We start from the raw sequence: 17,573 nt of genomic DNA, 5'->3' as shown, positions 1-17,573 counted from the left end.
AAAACAACCACAAAAAATTTTGCTCTCCACATTTCATTTTGTATTATATTGATTGCTACATCTTCCAGGTTACTAATCTTTTCTTCTGCAATGTCTAACATGCTGTTAATCCCACCTAATATGTTTCTTATTTTATATATTACATAGCTTTCATCTCTAGAAATTTGAACTTTGTCTTTATATCTTCGTGCTTGTACTATCTAAACTTATGGAATATAGTTCTAATAACTATTTTATTGTACTTATTTGAAAATTCTAACATCTGTATCAATTGAGTCAGCTTTGATTCATTGATTTTTCCCCTCTTTGAAAGTCGTGTTTTTTTTTTTTTTGTTTTGTTTTGTTTTGTTTTGTTGGCCTCTTTGCTTTTCTGGTAATTTATGACTGAATTCCAAATACTATCAGTTTTTGGTGTTGGGTTCTGTATATTTTTGAATTCCTATAAATATCCTTAACCTTAAAACAACTCCCATATCTGCTCCTACTAGGATGCAGTTAACTTAACTAGATTTGATCCTTTTAGGTCTAGCTTTTAAGATTTGTTTGATGAGAATGAAGCAGTGCTGTGTAGAACTAGTAACCGACCACTTAGGGAAGTCTCTTATGTGTACTTCATCTTAAGTCTGTTATGAGACTTCATCATAAGTCTCTTATGAGTATGGCATCAATCAGGAAGTTTTCCAGTCTGGGTAATGGAAATAGAGTATATCCCTGGACCTGAGTGAGCCCTGGGCATTGTTGCCACTAATTGTCTCTATTGGTCCACTTCCCAATCAGTGGTAGTCTCTTCAGATGGACCTGCTGATCAATGCTCTGCTGAGTCCTCCAGGGGAACCCTCTGCATATCTCTGTTGTTCTTTCTTTGCACAGCTTTCTCATCTTTGCTAATCTATTTTATGAACTATAGCCACCTTGCTTTCTCCAGACTCTCAACTATGTCTTCTCAAGAAAGGTGGTTTGCCTCGGTCTCTCTGAATTTCCCCTTTTATATCATGGCCTGGACACTCTCTAAAGATAATAAACTGGGGCAATTGTGGGGCTCATCGGGTTTGTTCTCATTGCCTAGGAACTATTGTCCTTCATTGCCTGATGTCTAATTTCATTTGTTAAAAATTAATGCTTCATACATTTAGCCCATTTTGAGATTGTCTCAAGTAAGAGTAATCCAGTCCCTGTTACTCCATATTGGATGCATGAAGAAATCCCTAAAGAGCTTTTTAAAATGTAGATTTGTGGTATCGAGAGATTCTGATTCAGTGATTCTGGAGGGGATATCTGTAATAAATTCTTTTTAAAGGCCTCAGTGTGACTCTTAGGTTGCCAGGACATTTAATCACTTGTCTAGATAATTAGTTCAATAAAGTTCAAGGTCTAAAAAGTTTTTCTGAAGAGAGTACACTTCGAATTAGATTTTAAGAAAGGGTGGAATTTGGTGAGCACGTGCTGTGTGTCTGGGACCAGTGGACGAGAAAATGAGGAATGGATAAATTTGCTCATCCTCCCCTGTTTGCTTACAAAGCTTCTATTTCATGTTTTAGGTTTATACCTCTCTATAGCTTTCTCTTTCTTCCCCAGACAGAATGTAAAATGTACAGCTTTTTGCCTTCGTTGTGATAGTTCACACATTATCATCATCAAATTTACATGTACCTTATATCACAGTTACTTTGTTTCTTCCACTAACCTGTATATTGCTTTGGAGTAATTAATTTATTTTTGACCCCCAATGCCTAGCACAGTGGTTAGAATAGCTAGGTGCTCAAAAATATTTATTGATCTGAGCTGTTGCTCCTCTTTTAATATTTACAAGTAAGTCATAAGTAACTATTCCAATGTAAAAGTCATTTCCAACCTGGGTGTTTTAAATAATGAATTGAGAGGCACAATAGTATGTTAAACTATTTAGTGTTATATAAACATCACCCCAAAACTTTGTGGCTTAACAAAACAAACATTTATTATACTGCAGTTTCTATAGGTCAAGAATCTTGGAATGGCTTAGCTGGATCCCCTCAGAAGACTGCAGTAAAAGTATTGGGTGATGCTATGGCCATGTCAGTGAGTGTTTGGAAGATAATCCACTTCCATGCTCCTTCACATGGACTTTGGCAGGCTTTAAATCCATACTTTCTGCTATCCAGAGGCATCAAAGTTACCATGTGGTTCTATCCATAGGGCAGTTCACAACAAGGCACCTGAGGGAGAGGTCAAGAGAATATAAAACAAAACCATAATCTTGTTGTAACCTACTCTTGGAAGTGAAATTTTTATACCTTTTGTATATTTTAGTTGTTAGAAATAAGTCATTAATTATGTCAACCCCAAACTCAAGGGAACTACTTAGCCTCATGTAGAACAAATGCCACTTATATTTTATCAAAGACAATATCAAATATATAGAGAGATGGATTCATAGAGAGATTACTTGTTATGTCTGGAAGATATGGACTGCATTACCCCAGGAAACTTATCATGATGCTATAATCATGTTTTGGCCTCATCTTCATCTAGGAGCAAACATAGCCTGGCAAATAGATATGGTAGCAATGCTCTTCTCCAAAAAGTAACAACTCTTTTCTGTGGAACAGTGATTTTCAATATGTATTCTCTGATGTCTAAGGTTCCAATGGTACCTTGGAGGTCATACAGGGAACAAGAAAGGGGTGCTGAGTCATGCCCCCTACTATTAGGTGCCACCTAGCTCTACTCTGTCATAGTACTACTCAGGTTGAGTTCTGAGTTCATTGAATAAAAATGTGAAAATATTTGAAACTTTTGCAAAACTTGGCTCCAAAAGCAATGGGTTTTGACCATAGCACAGCAGAGCAGTTTAGTCATGTGGGCTCTGGAGCAAGCCTGCATAGTGTGTTTGTATATAGGTTCTGCCATTTCCTAGCCATGTGTTGGGTTATAGAAGTCTGGGCTTGAGTCCCATCTGCAATTATATCTTGTTCGTTTCTGTTTCTGAAGCCAAAACTACTTGGGCGTATGTGATATTGTGCTTCTTTTTATTTTTATTGTAGGCTTCTATTATTTAGCCACCCTGTATTTACCTTAACATGGTTTAATATGACCAATGGAATGGTTGATGCATTTACCACTATTATGCTTACTGTTTTCTATCCTAATAATAGGTTTCTGACTGGATGATGTGTGTTCTTCATTTTGATAAACTCTTCCTCAGAAAGAAAATTATTCATAATCCATTTCTGTATCTGTCAAAGCACAGTGTTTCATAACCAGTTAAACATTTTTACAACTGTGGAAGCACCAATTTCATGGAATCACTTATTCTAAAATTTTTGCAGACCAACATTTTCAATTTTATTGTTAAATAGTCTGTAAGGTATAACTGATTACCCACATCTGCTGTCCTAAAATGAATTAAGAAAGTATCTTGCAGTGTATCACATAGTCAGTTTTCTGATTTTATTAATGAAGGAGTTCCAAAAAAAGGCACACACTGCATATTCTACACATGTACTTGCAACAAGATTAACCCTTGGGCCCAAGATTTAATTGTTAATGTTGTCTTTTTTGTTTTTATATTCCAGCTGTAATATAAAATTGATATTCATTAAACAATGATATAACGTTTAGAATTCTTATTACTTAATGTGTGTAACATGCAAAATCTTTATGTCCCTTCTTATGTTTTATTAGATGACTCCAACTCACCTTTTGAGTGTAATTTAGAGTTGATTTTTCAAGTAGAGGCAAATCACTGTGGTTTTCAAAATACTTTGGCAGAAGATATTTTTTTTTCTGAGAAAAAAGAGGAACAGGTGACTTGAGTAGGAAGAGGAAAGTCATGAACAAAACTGGTTGTCAGATACTACTTTCATTCCTCTGTGAATGTGAGGTTGAAGATAGGTGCAATATGAGGAGGAATGTGAGAAGGAGGGAGTTTAACTTGTACTCCCGTTTCCAAGTCTGAACAATTGCAATGTAGTGAAAACTGTGGGGCCTGTGGCAATTTGTATAAATAAATCCCTAAAACAGAATTTTGGCTTTTGAAATGCGTAGAACATGATGTGGTCATAGCATCATGAATGTTGAAAGCCTGTTTTCATAGCCAGGGACTTTAAAATAAGAACTCCACATAAGAGAATGATGGAGGGGGGGAAGTATACATCTAATGAAGCAAATAGCACAGCAAGATGATGATTAACTGAACAACACAGAAAATCTGCCTTTCTTTTCTTACAGATATCTCTTTTGTGGGCTACCTTGACAGGCATTCTTTTGTTCTCTGCTTCTTAGATGAGTCTTTTCTTTCCTTCTCTGGTTCCCTTCCTCCCCAGTTTTAAACCATAAATATCCTACAAATATCTCTTCTTACTTTAGTGAAAGGATGTTACTTGCTAGTTTCAATTATTGCCTCTATAAAATATATCACTTGTATCTTCAGCCTTGCCCTATTCTCAATTCTCCTCCCTCAGCTTTTCTGCTTGTATTCTCATCACTTCCTGAGACGTGATGCTAAATTTATAAAACTGATGAAATTATTTTATATACATAAGTTAGTGTGTGTCTCTAAGTTTTATTTCCATGACTTTATAGAGCTTCCTTTTAATTTATTTTATTATATTATCTTGTGGAATCATCTTCTGTGTAATTTTAAGATCCAATTTAATTTTAACCTGTGATAATAAGAGAAAGATCACATAAAAAGACCTCATTTCTGTGACAGCCTGAAGAAACTATTTTCCAATAGATTTTTGTACTCAAATACTTAATTAGAGATATGTCAAGAAAATGATAGTCATTATAAAAATATTCAACCAATGTTATAAGTGAAAAACTCTGTAATCACATGACATAGAGAAATCTCAGCTAACATTTGTAATGGCTGTCAAGGAGTGGAAATATATATATATATAAAATTAAAAATAGAAAAGCCTATAGAAATTAGAGCATAGAGTCAAAAAAGGGCTTGGTAACTCTAAAGCAAATGTTACCATCTAAAATGCTTTCTAATCTATATAAGCCTTCAATACAAATGAATAAACAATTCCTAGTAATTTTAATTGGCATAGCTTTCAATTCATTTGTTTGAAACCTTGAGAATTATGTTCAAATCTTGGTTGAGAGATGGACCCCAGTGGAAACAGTTTGTGGTATTGAGTAAGAGCACAGTTCTACCAAGGGTAACCAAAATAAACTAGCTATTACAAGTAATTAATCTAAGAGAGAAAAACTCAAGGTGATTTTCCTACTAAGTTCATGAAGTAAACAAAGTTTTATCTTCATGTTCATCTCCCCTTGTAGGCATCCTCTTTTATAGTCATTTGTTGATCATTTCTTCTCATGTTTACTTATCACCAGCCTCCCATATGTTGTCGTTTTGACTGATTCTACCTTTTTTTTTTTTTTTTTTTTGAGATGGAATCTCACTCTGTAGCCCAGGCTGGAGTGCAGTGGCACCATCTCAGCTCACTGAAACCTCCACCTCCTGGGTTCAAGCAATTCTCCTGCTTCAATTTCCTGAGTAGCTGGCAGTATAGGTACATGTCGCCACGCCTGGCTAATTTTTTGTATTTTAGTAAAGATAGGGTTTCACCGTGTTGTCCAGGCTGATCTTGAACTCCTCAACTCAGGCAGTCTGTCCACCTCGGCCTCCCAAAGTGCTAGGATTACAGGCGTGAGCCACCAAGCTGGGCGACTCTACCATCTTAATATCTCTGAAATCCATTCTCCATCTCCAGGCCAACGCAACTACCTCATCTCATTTTATTCATTTTATTCTTATCTCTTAAAAACAAAACAAAACAAAACTTACTGCAGGATGTTACTCACGGATTACCTGTTTCCAGTCTTGCTCTTTCTTCAGTCTATTCAACCCATACATTTTTCCTAGAAAGATCCTTCTAAGATGCAAATTAAATGTTTTACTCTCTTTCTTAAAGTCTCTTGTTGCATCTCTATAAGGAAAACATCCTAAAATTCTCATTTTAATATATAAGACTCTGCAAGACCCTTAACATATGACTTAGAATATGTTTAACTTTTTTTTTTCAGTCAAGTGCAAACAGTTATATAATCATGGTCCTTTTTACAAATATGCTGCTAATATGACTATCACTGAAAAACCTTTGGAAAGCTATCTCCACAATATGACTTTCTGCAATGGGAAGGAATTACTAGCTGGCCCCAAATAATGCCACAGAAGACAAAAAGCAGCATGGGTGCCTTTTGGTGCCTTTGGGCTCTCATATACCTGAGTTTAAACTTAAGTGTTTTTCCTTACAAGCTGTATAACTCTGAGCTTCACTGTCCTTGTTTTTAAAATGGGGCTATTAATAACAATTCTGTAAGATTGTTGTGAACATTAAATGAAATAGATATTCTTGGCCCATTGGCACAATTTTTTTTTTTTTTTTTTTTTTTTTTTTTGCCTTCTAATGCTTCATTCAAAATAACAAGAATTAAAAGGCAAGTGATAAAGATTCGATCAATGCAAAGACAATATCAGCCGAGGGTAAAGGTAGCTGGGAAATAGGGAAAAGATACAAAACAGGACTATCAGTTGCCAAAGAAGGTAGATCCAGTGTTGAAAGAAGTCTGAGAAAAACGTGTGTGTGTGTGTGTGTTTCTAGTAGTAGGAGTAGAAGTAGTAGTCATAGATGAAATCAATCAAGGCATATATAGAGAAAAATAGGTATAGCTATCATTTCTGGAACATTTATTCTTACATGCTAAGCATTGTGCTAAGTTCTTTACATGTATTACTTAATAAATACAAGAGAATTACAGGAAGCAGAGAACAAAAGAAAACACTAATGTCAGTGAGAAAAAGTAACACTTAAGAAATGAACTGAGAAAAAGCCATTTCTATGGAGGAATAATAATAAGTAGGCAGAGAGGTAGAAAGAAAACTCGAAAATTGTGGTGTCAAGCAATCTAAGGGAGAATAAAATCTTAAGGAGGAAGTAGACAATAGTAACAAATGCTGGATAAACAGTCAAATAAGGAAAAGGACATGTTATATACTTTCTAATTTGGTCTTGAGGTCTCCCTCACAAGAGGACTATAAACATTAGTCCCACCCTGACAGGGCTTTGTGGATTTTCACAAGCTACCTCTTTATCTTGGCAGATAGCCACATACCTAAGTGTCCAACCTGTGACCAGGTGCTCCTCTCACAGGAAACTTGTTGATATTTACAGACCTCCTTGTGGCTCTTATCTGACCTGTGTCTAATATTTTCCTACAAAGACAGTCACTCTTTAAGAGAGGCTTGACTTAGAAAACAGGCTCAATGTGTCAGTCAGGTGAGACAGAGAGGAGGCAGCTCAACAAAGTACATGAAATAACAGAAGCTGTCAACTGCAAACAATAACATAGTCATGGTCCATTTTACAAATATGCTGTCAATATGATGATCACTGAAATACCTTTGAAAAGCTATCTGCTCAACAGGACTTTCTGCAGCGGGAAGGAATTACTAACTGGTCCCAAATAATACCACATAGGACAAAAAGAAGCGTGGGTACTTTTTGGTGCCTTTGTGCTCTCATAAGCCTGAGTTTATAAGATAAACTTACAGATCTCAGAAAGAAGAGGGCAGCACACCTTACAGGGCCAATAGGAAGTGGGGCCAGGGACAGTTCAGGACACATACACTCAACCAGCAAGTGAGGAGCGAGAGAGAGAGAGAAACCATTATGCTAAAGCCTTTATTGGGTTCCAATAGGAATCCAACAGTTACACAAGTGGGTTTCCTGAGGGAAGTTCTAATTAATGGGTTTAGAGTAAGCAGGCACTAGTTCTGTGGGGCCTTGCTGTGATCGAGAGAGGTCACTGCTGCTTATCTGCTGCTTAGTTCATGGTAGGCATGGGCATCAGAGGAGCAAGCCAAGTAGATTATGTGTAGGAGATTGGTCAGAGTGGTGGGAGAAACTATAGGGAAAGGAGCAGACCTTCTGAAAGGTCAGAAGGCTCTGCATAGCTTCGGGGGAGAATAAGCTGAAGGCAGCTGTTCCCTGACCCTGAGCCAGGGGGCAAGGAGTAGGTACAAGTAAGGGTAGGGGAATTAATCTTAAACAGAGTTGCTTACTTATGTTGGCCAGGAACTGACCTTTGATCATCCGCATGCATGAGGTTCCCTGAAAGTGGAACAATAAATGTTAATTACCCACAGACTGTGTTTGCTCCAGGCTTTTGGAATTATGTCTACACTGAATAAAAGCAAGCAGCTCCAGCTTATCGGTGCTGCTGCACTTTGGCCACTAGAGCCCGGCAGACCCCTAGCTGCTCTTAACTGCATACCTATGTCTGAGTACTCCGTTTCATTCGTTGCTCAGTCAGGGTCTGCAGTATGGACCCGGCGATTATGTCTAGCTGTCCCATAAGGAGAGGGTCACCAGGAGATTGTCATACATGGCAGGTATCTGGATCAACCACATTGAGGAATTGGGAAGAGGCAGAGAATTAGAAACTGTGTCCCTGGTGACAAAGTCCTGCTTGTGGTATAAGAAAACCTATATTTGAAATGAATCCTGAGACAACATAAAATTATAAGAATCCACTACAGGCTAAAAAGCATCCATGAGAATGGGCAATTAGGGGGCCTTTGATGTCATTTTCCAGAGAAATATCCCTGGAGTGGTGAGGTCTAAAGACAGATTGTACTGGACTGAGGAGTGAATAAGAGGTGAGGAAAGGTAGAGGAAAGTTGGAGATGACTCTTTAAAAAATTGTCTATGAAGTTTAGGAGGAAGGACAATAGTTGGAGGGGACAATAATTGAGAACTGGTTGTTGAATGTCAGAACTGAAAATGACTGGGAAAAAAATATCAATCCTAAATCAACTTTCATGCCAATGTCTTTAAGATCATTTTGAATTGATAAGTCATAGACTTTGGAAAAACAATTTTTCCTCTAAAGCTTTACTAACACAGATTTTCCACTAAATGGAAATGGGTGTCATCCCAATACAGCTTCATTGTTCTTCTCTCTATAAATCTCAATAATAAAGGTGAGACACGGGCATTGGGAAGAGAAAATTGTAGCTTTAAGCAAACTATATATCTTAAGGAAAACATTGGTATAAGCATGAATTTGAAGAAGATCCAAAGAAATAATAGAAAATAAATTACCACTTAAAGCAAAGAAAAATTTAATTTCCAAGTGTAGCTATTTATTCAAAGTCTGCTAGGTATGAGACTCTATATTTGGTTTGGCAATTTCAACTGAGATTGATTGTCATTTTATTTCATCTAGAATTTACCCTATTCTATTTTCTCTTCCATGGGACATTTAGTTCCTCTTTATATGGTCATTCTTTTTTATCCTTTATCCCTACCCAATGAGCTCCTTAAAATAAAAGATAGAGAGGGAGCTAAATGGTACCAAGTCAAATAAGTTAAAGTTATACTGTAGCAAAACCATTTAATAAGAAGTAACAGTGAGGACCTTTGCTATTATAGGCATTACTTTTGGAATTTGTGAAATTTTGAATAAGGTCTGGCTATTTTAGTTATAAGGATTAAATTTCAGGGCCTCAGGTGAAAAATCCTTTTACCTGGAGTCAAAACTTCTTACACTTTATAGAGACAACTTGGGAACATAAGTTTAAAATTTTATGGAAGAGTTAATTACCAAAAAGATTACATTGTGTCACTAAGTTTTATAGGCATTCAGAAAATAAATGATTAATACAATGACCTATTTTCAAAAGCTTTTCATGGAAAACATGGAAACTGAGCTTGGTCATAAGACTGGGTGTGTGGAAGCAGAGAAAGAGAAGCGAAGACATTGTAAAAAGAAAAAGCAGGCTGGGTGCAGTGGCTTATGCCTGTAATCCCAGCACTTTGGGAGGCCAAGGTGGGCAGATCATGGGGTCAAGAGATCGAGACCATTCTTGCCAACATAGTGAAACCCTGTTTCTACTAAAAATACAAAAATTAGCTGGGCATGGTGGTGCACACCTGTAGTCCCAGCTAATCAGGAGGCTTAAGCAGGAGAATCGCTTAAACCTGGGAGGTAGAAGTTGCAGTGGGCTGAGATTACACCACTGCATTCCAGCCTGGAGACAGAGCAAGACTCCATGTCAGAAAAAGAAAAAGCAGAATGCTTAAATCAGTGTTTAAATTACAAGCTAGAAACTGGAGGAACTTCACTTGGATGTTTTTTGAGAGTCAACTGGTAAATAAAAATATCTATAAAGGATAATTCATATAGTAATTGTTCTATCGAGATAAAGAGATCTGACTTATTTTCTGTGCTCATAAAACAACCACTTAATGGGGGGCAATTTATAGTCCTTATCCTTCCGTCAGTAAAAAGTACCAAGTTACCAGCCCATATTTGAATCTTAGTTCTTTAATAATAATAATACTGATATATATATATTTAATAATATTTATATAGATATATTTTATTATAATCTTGAGATATAAAATACTACTACTGAGATATACATATCTCAGTATTATTCTTATATATGTATTTCAGTAGTAGCATTTAATATCTATATCTCAGTATTATATATATTGAGTATATATAATATATATCTCAGTAGTAGAATTTTTTATATATAAATCAGTGGTATTATTATATACTACTATTATATTAATAGTATTATTATATGTCAAATATATATTTTTATATATCTCAGTGGTATTATTAAATATAATAATATATTTATATAAATATATATTCTATACATTTAATAATATTAAATATATATTTAATAACAATAAGATAAATATATATTTGTCAGTTATATAAATCTAAGTATGATACAATTTATATCCTTAAAATGTTTAAAGATTTATATCCTTAAAGTATATTAAGATAGCTGTCATAAAATCTGTTTCTAATTTTCAATTTTACTAATTATTTTTTTCTGAGAAAAAGACATCATGACCATATAGTCTCACAAAAAAAGTCAAAATAGCAGAATATATATCATGCAAAAATGTTAATAATATATTTAAAACTCCAACCACAGGCCTTGAAATATAGAAAAACACTTGGAATTTCCTGAAGATTAATTTGAAATCAATTATCAATAAATGTTTGATGAATTGAGTTATTTAAAATTTCTATCATATAATTAAGTTCTAATTATTGTTTATATTACCTTATGCTTGGTGGTATATACACCTTCCAAATTTTCACTTTAACTGTACTGGAAATACATCCAGTTTAACAATTATTGGATGCCTATTACCTACCTACCATAGTAGGGAACAAAATAGATGCAGTCTCTGACTTCACAGTGTTTCATGTAGTGGAAAGAGTGTGAAGTTGATTTACCAACTTTTTCAGTGCTGAAGCAGATGAACCATGAGTAAAATAACTTGATAGGTATATATTGAAGCCTAAATGTTTATATGAGTGTACTTGTCTTAGTCCACATGGCAGACAATATATCATGTTCCCGTTAGAGTGCTGGGAGATACTCTCCCCATCATTACTCCCAAGGTCATACAAATTAGTACATGTATTCTACTCATTAGCTAAAATCAGATAATTCTAACATCCATTGCTCTCAATGGCTAAATATTTGCTTGAATTTTAAAACAAACTAAGTAAAGCCTACAATTCAGTAATGACTCTGTATGGTTTCATTAAAACTTACATTTTGACAGTTTCTCAGAAAACCAACACTTCATAATTAATTAATGTTCAGCCAAAGGTTGACCTTCTGAGTTAACTGGAGGAGTGCAAACTTAGGAGGAAACAAAAAAATGGCTTTTGACTGTTTATTAGAGCCTAAGAGCTCTTATCTTTTAGAATGAAAGTTCTGGAAGCATGCCTAAGAAATTGGCTTTATAGGTTAACATTTGAAAGTCCGTTTTACATAAACATTCATGCTGTCTACTTTATGCTATATTTAAAATAAGAGGAATTGTAAAAACTTAATTTCCCTTGATTGCTAGGGGCCTCCTTCAAAGGTGCCTGAGATTGAACTCCCAGGCATGCGAAGCCTAAAGATACCAAGCACCTGTTATAAATGGCTCCCGCATTCATTTTGAGTCTAAATCTATGGAACCTCTACTGACAGATGGCTTCTTCCTATCTGGGATTGAATTAATTACTTTATTTACTTAAAGGTTAGTGTTAGTACAATCAAGGTCAGAGGAGTGGACTGGTAAAAACCAGATTTGATGTCAAACAGACCTGCATTTGAATTTCACTTCTGCTCCCCAGACGCTCAGTTTCTTCATCTTTAAAATAGAGAGTAGCACCTCTTTCTGTGTTTCGGCATGAAACAGAGTAGACTGAATACCACTGATACACTTCTTTCTGGGCCTGATACATAATATTCCCTCAATAAAAGCTCATTGTGGTTTTAATTTTTATATTATAAAAACAACTCACTGTACACAATGTGTATTCTGCTGATCATTAGTCAACAATATTCAAGTATGAACAAGAAACAATTGTTGTGAGAATGTATAAAATCCTATGCACCTGCTTATATTTGGACCCATCAGAAATTTCAGATTTTCCAATAAAAATTCCTTATTTTATATGACAACTGTTAGAATCTCTAATGCTATCCCCCCAAGTGAATAAATTATGAAATAAGCATGTAAAATAATAGTTTTGGCTCGTATTTGCTGAATAAACGGTGTTTAATGGATAGATGACTAAAAATTAACTATTTCAAACTGTGAAGCACTCAGAAACAAAGCTTGAGGCAAGAGACTAAAGATTTAGTTTCCTATTGACACTGACTTGCTCTATGACCTTTAAAAATTTCTTAATTCCAGGTTCTCCACTTTTTTGTCTTTAAAATGTAAGGGTTTGATATGTAATGTCCATCATCCTTCACTAGTTCTGTAGGTCTATGATTCACACAATTGAGGAAATATAACTTAAGAGGCAATTTGTTCATAGAAACAGAAGAGGTGATAGGACATAAGTCCCTTGAGCTCTTAAATTCCATCTTTCTGTTTTCTATTGTAAAAGACTTTTGAAAAATTTTCAAAATGTGTGTTATTTTACCAACTGAGAAATAGACAGTACATTAGCAAAGTCCACAATGAAAATGAACACATTTGAAGGAAATTATTTCAATCTGTTGAACAGAAAAGAGAGACTAGGAGATAGGTTTTTAGGAGAGGAAATTTGAAATATCAGCAAGTTTGTTGTGAAGGGTAGCAAAATATGCTCCCCCAAAATATGCTACTTTGGCATATTGATTATTTTGAACTACAGAAAATTGAAAAGAAACAGATACAGGAACTCTTTGCTCTCCTTCTATTTACCTAAAAGAGGGACATAAATTTATGAAGGATTCTTTCCTGTCTTCTCTACCAGAAAGGACAGACATTAATCACAAGAGATAACTCTAAATACTTATCAGCCCAGAGAAGTCACCAGAGGAATCTATATAACAAACTTTGCTAAAACTAACTTCTATTTTCTATTAGTTTCCTCCATATATTTACCTTCCCCCAATTTGTTGCCAGTAGAAGTTCAAAGTTATTTTTCTTTGTCTTATTACTGCTCTACAAAGTTATTGTAAATTTTTGTTAAGATTATAGGAGAGCCCAAGTTCTAACGGCTACTTTGAGTTACTCATCACTAAGTAGTCCCATTTATGTGCAATACACATGTTAATAAACTCCCGTATTTCTCTTATTTATCTGCCTTTTTGTCAGTCTAATTTATATGGCCTCAGCCAATAAACCTAAAATGGATAGAAAAAATATTTTTTTTGTCCCCTACAAATACCAATCTATGGCTTTCCATGATGACAATTGGCCAACAGTTCCTGGTAGGGTTTTTCATTTGTTCATTCACTTCTTTAACAAGTATTTATTGTATGATTACTATTTGCATGATGAATCCGACACACACTTTGTGCTTGAAGAAATTTCTCTTTAGTAAGGATGTTAAAGTGTATATAAATAGAAAACTGTTCTAAATTATATGAGTGAAAGTTATGTGAGATTTTTGAGGAGGTAATATTTAATTTCAGCCAGGCAGATGGCAATGAAGGGAGGGAAATTGAGGAAATCTGGGAGGAGATGGCATTTTAGCTGGAGATTAAACATGCATATATTAGGCAGAAGGACATTTCTGGCTGAAGAAATAATGTGAACAAAGTCTCAAAGGAGCAAGAAGCTGGATGCAGTTTGACTCTACAATTGGGTTTAGGAAAGAGACTAATGAGAAATACATTTAAAAGAAACACTGTCAGATTGAAGGAACCTTGAATGTCATACTAAGGAGATTTAGTCTTTATCTTTCATAAAAAAAAAAAAAAAAACACACACACACACACACAAGACACTGGAGGTTTTGGATAAGGTGGATGGAAGAAAGTTGTATTTTAGGGTGGCAACTCCTGAAGAAGATTTGTGCATGGTGGTTGTAAACTGAACCTTAATAGGCAGATAACTCAACTGAAGTTCTTAACCATAATCATTTTCTTGTCCAGGCTGCTGATGTGCTGTTGCAACATGGAGCTAATGTCAATATTCAAGATGCAGTTTTTTTCACTCCATTGCACATTGCAGCCTACTATGGGCATGAACAGGTAAGTCTGACAGTAGGATTTCCAAAGGTTAGGTGTTGCTTAAGTGTAGGCTTTTGTTGAATTGTCCTGTCTTCAAAGAGTTTATATTTAAAATATCTTTGAATTATTTTTGCCATATTCTCATCAATCCATCCTTGAGGAACTTGAAGATCCATATAAGCATTACGGTTGTCATGCTATTCATTTTTGCTGATGAGCTTAGTACACAAAGAGGCAGAAGAGTACATTGGTTAAGTGTGTGACCACAGGAATCAGTCAGCCTAAATTTGAAAATTTCCTAGTGTTTTGACCAGGTGTAAGTTATGTAATCCCTCTGATCTTCATTTATTCACCTACAAAATGGAGAAAGATATTAATAGTAACCTCATAGGGCTGCTGTTCGGATGCAATATAAATTGTTTGGCAAATGCTCAGTAAATGTAGCTGTGATGATGCTAATGGCAATAACAATAAAACAACTCATAAAGGCTCTATAAAAACAATTACTAATGTGCTTTATAATTTACTTTAAATATGTGATTCTATAACAGGTCCATATGTATAAAATGTTATATTCTGTAATAAAAAAATATATAGAAAGCTTTAAAGTTTTTAACATACTTTTGTTCAATATATGATTTTATTTAACCTTCACAACTTTATGAAATTATTGAGTTGCCACATGATTGAGCTTATACCATCAAATAGGCACTATGATAGAACCTTTATCTTTTTTTCTAATTTTTCCACAACCCTGAAATTGGCTGTTATTTGCCCATTCCTTTTTTTTTTTTTTTTTTTTTTTCTTGAGACAGAATCTTGCTCTGTCACCCAGGCTGGAGTGCAGTGTCGCAATCTCGGCTCACTGCAAGCTCCGCATTCTGGGTTCACGCCATTCTCCTGCCTCAGCCTCCCGAGTAGCTGAGACTACAGGTGCCCGCCACCATGCCCAGCTGATTTTTTGTATTTTTAGTAGAGACGGGATTTCACCATGTTAGCCAGGATGGTCTCCATCTCCTGACCTCGTAATCCACCTTCCTCGGCTTCCCAAAATGCTGGTATTACAGGTGTGAGCCACCGCGCCTGGCCTATTTGCCCATTCTTATCAATGGTATGCATGAAGCTCAGTCAGGTGAGGTAGCATGCCAGAGTCATGTAGCTATTAATAATAAATAGAAGAGCTGGAATATGTGCTCAGTTCTGTCTGATCCCAAAGCCTATATTTGTTTTGCTGTACCAAAGTACTTCTTCTTGTTCTTCTTCAACCTGTGAGAAAAATTATCAAGTCCAGACAATTTTCCTAAATGGAGAAGCCAGAATTCAAGGCAACATGTTCTAACTCCAAAGTCTGCTGATTTTCAACCTTAACATATCAAAAGACAAAAATTGTATGTTTCTTTAAAACACTACCCTTTGGCAGTGAGAATACTCGAGGAGCTGAAAATAGCCAAAGAGAGAGAGAGAGAGAGAAACAAATGTAACTGGATAACCAAATATAACTGTTCATTGAATACTCCATTTTCACTCTTCCTCAATTTGTCTTTCTAGACTCCTTCAATTTTAGGATAGAATTATACCTTTTTACCTTCCTGGAGGTCATGCCACAGCACCATCTGAGGGTTCCAAAATGAAGATCAAACTTACTTGTGTCCCTGTGCTCAATAGTCATTGTGTCTTTATTCCTCTGCTAGCTGGCATATGCCTGGACACTCTAAGACCGGTGAAGCATGACCTATAGGTAGGAAGATTGCTTATTTCATTGATGTGCTGCTCAGAGTGCACTGGAATGCAATGAAGAGCTGGGCACCAAAAATACTTTTAGAAGTACAGGCCCAAAAGCACAAGTAATGGAAAAATCCCATCATTTCCTAACCTCAGGCACAGACAGGATATATACAAGGCATGTTATTTGTAGAGTCATCCTCTTTGACGATTAATCTCATCACCCAGGAGAAACATAAACAGTCTGTATGCATGTTGGGTGGAGAACTAAATTTGTTTACTTTCCCTGAAAGTATGGTCACAGTCTTATAAAATTATGCTAAAATGTGGATGGCCCTTTTATGATAAGGGACTCACTTCCTGTATGCGAAGGCAGCACATAAGTAATTTATGGAGGCTATTGTCATTTGCTAAAATATGCTGACAAGGAGAATGGTACATTCAATATATAAATGTACCTAATGTGCCATGTTCCTTGTCATTTGTTTATTTACTTATTTTTTAAGTGGAAGAGTAGATGTTTTGTACCAAGAGTAATATTTCCTAGGTATGTAATAATAGTCCTTAATAGACAATCGATTTCAGAGATAGTTTAAATCTGTCTATTATAAAGTCACATAATCAGAATATATGGAATCTGTTTAAGTGGAAATATCTGCTTAAGCATGCAAGGTCTTGAAACTAAACTTCTGCTGTTCTGATTTCACCTTAATTAAGTCTGGATCTGTCCATTAGCCAACAAAGAGATAAAATGCACATGCTCCAAGTTGGGGCTACCACTTTTACTAACAGCTATTGAATGCCAGGCACTTTTCTGAGTGCTTTACATGCTATGACTTATTTAATCCTCACAACAACTCCAAGAGGTGGAAATATTGTTATTCCAACTTTAGCAATGAAGAAACTGAAGTATCAAAATGATAAACAATTTGTTCAAAGCAATATAGCTGATAAATAGAAGCCTGATTTCCAAACCCTTGCTCTTGTCCATTACACTCAATAGGAACTCAGTTCCCCACATTGTACCCAGCTAATATTTTACCTAGAATTTCTATCAAATGTCTACCATATTCTTGAGAGATTTATACTCAAGACATGTTTATTTGCTGACTCATGGGAAGTAAAAATAGTTTTAGAGCTTGAATTCACTTTTATGCTGACACTTCAGTGGTCAAGACAATTGAGAGGGGCCAATTGCTATTTGAACCCTAAGTGCTATTTTAAGGACTCGGGCGCATCTTAACTTAACCTCTTAGTATCACTGAGATGACTTTTGAAATTCTCAGGAGAGCCAATGTCAAGTTTACATAAATTATTTGGAAAATTCTTAAGTATATATGCAAGTGACTCAAAGGAATTCCTAAATTAC

General features: G+C 35.5%; 1 protein-coding gene across 1 annotated transcript in view; it reads left to right on the top strand.

Annotated features, from left to right (window-relative positions):
• Positions 1-17,573, top strand: part of TNNI3K (TNNI3 interacting kinase) — a 302,223-nt gene that overhangs the window by 82,828 nt on the left and 201,822 nt on the right. Inside the window, exon 6 of the mRNA XM_023209399.2 lies at positions 14,405-14,503. Coding sequence (XP_023065167.1) covers positions 14,405-14,503 — 99 coding nt within the window. The remainder of the gene's footprint in view (positions 1-14,404; positions 14,504-17,573) is intronic.

The sequence above is a fragment of the Piliocolobus tephrosceles genome, chromosome 1, assembly GCF_002776525.5.
Source record: "Piliocolobus tephrosceles isolate RC106 chromosome 1, ASM277652v3, whole genome shotgun sequence".
Classification (NCBI taxonomy): domain Eukaryota; kingdom Metazoa; phylum Chordata; class Mammalia; order Primates; family Cercopithecidae; genus Piliocolobus; species Piliocolobus tephrosceles.
Note: the sequence above shows the minus strand (reverse complement) of the source record. Positions and strands in the feature narration are given on the sequence as shown.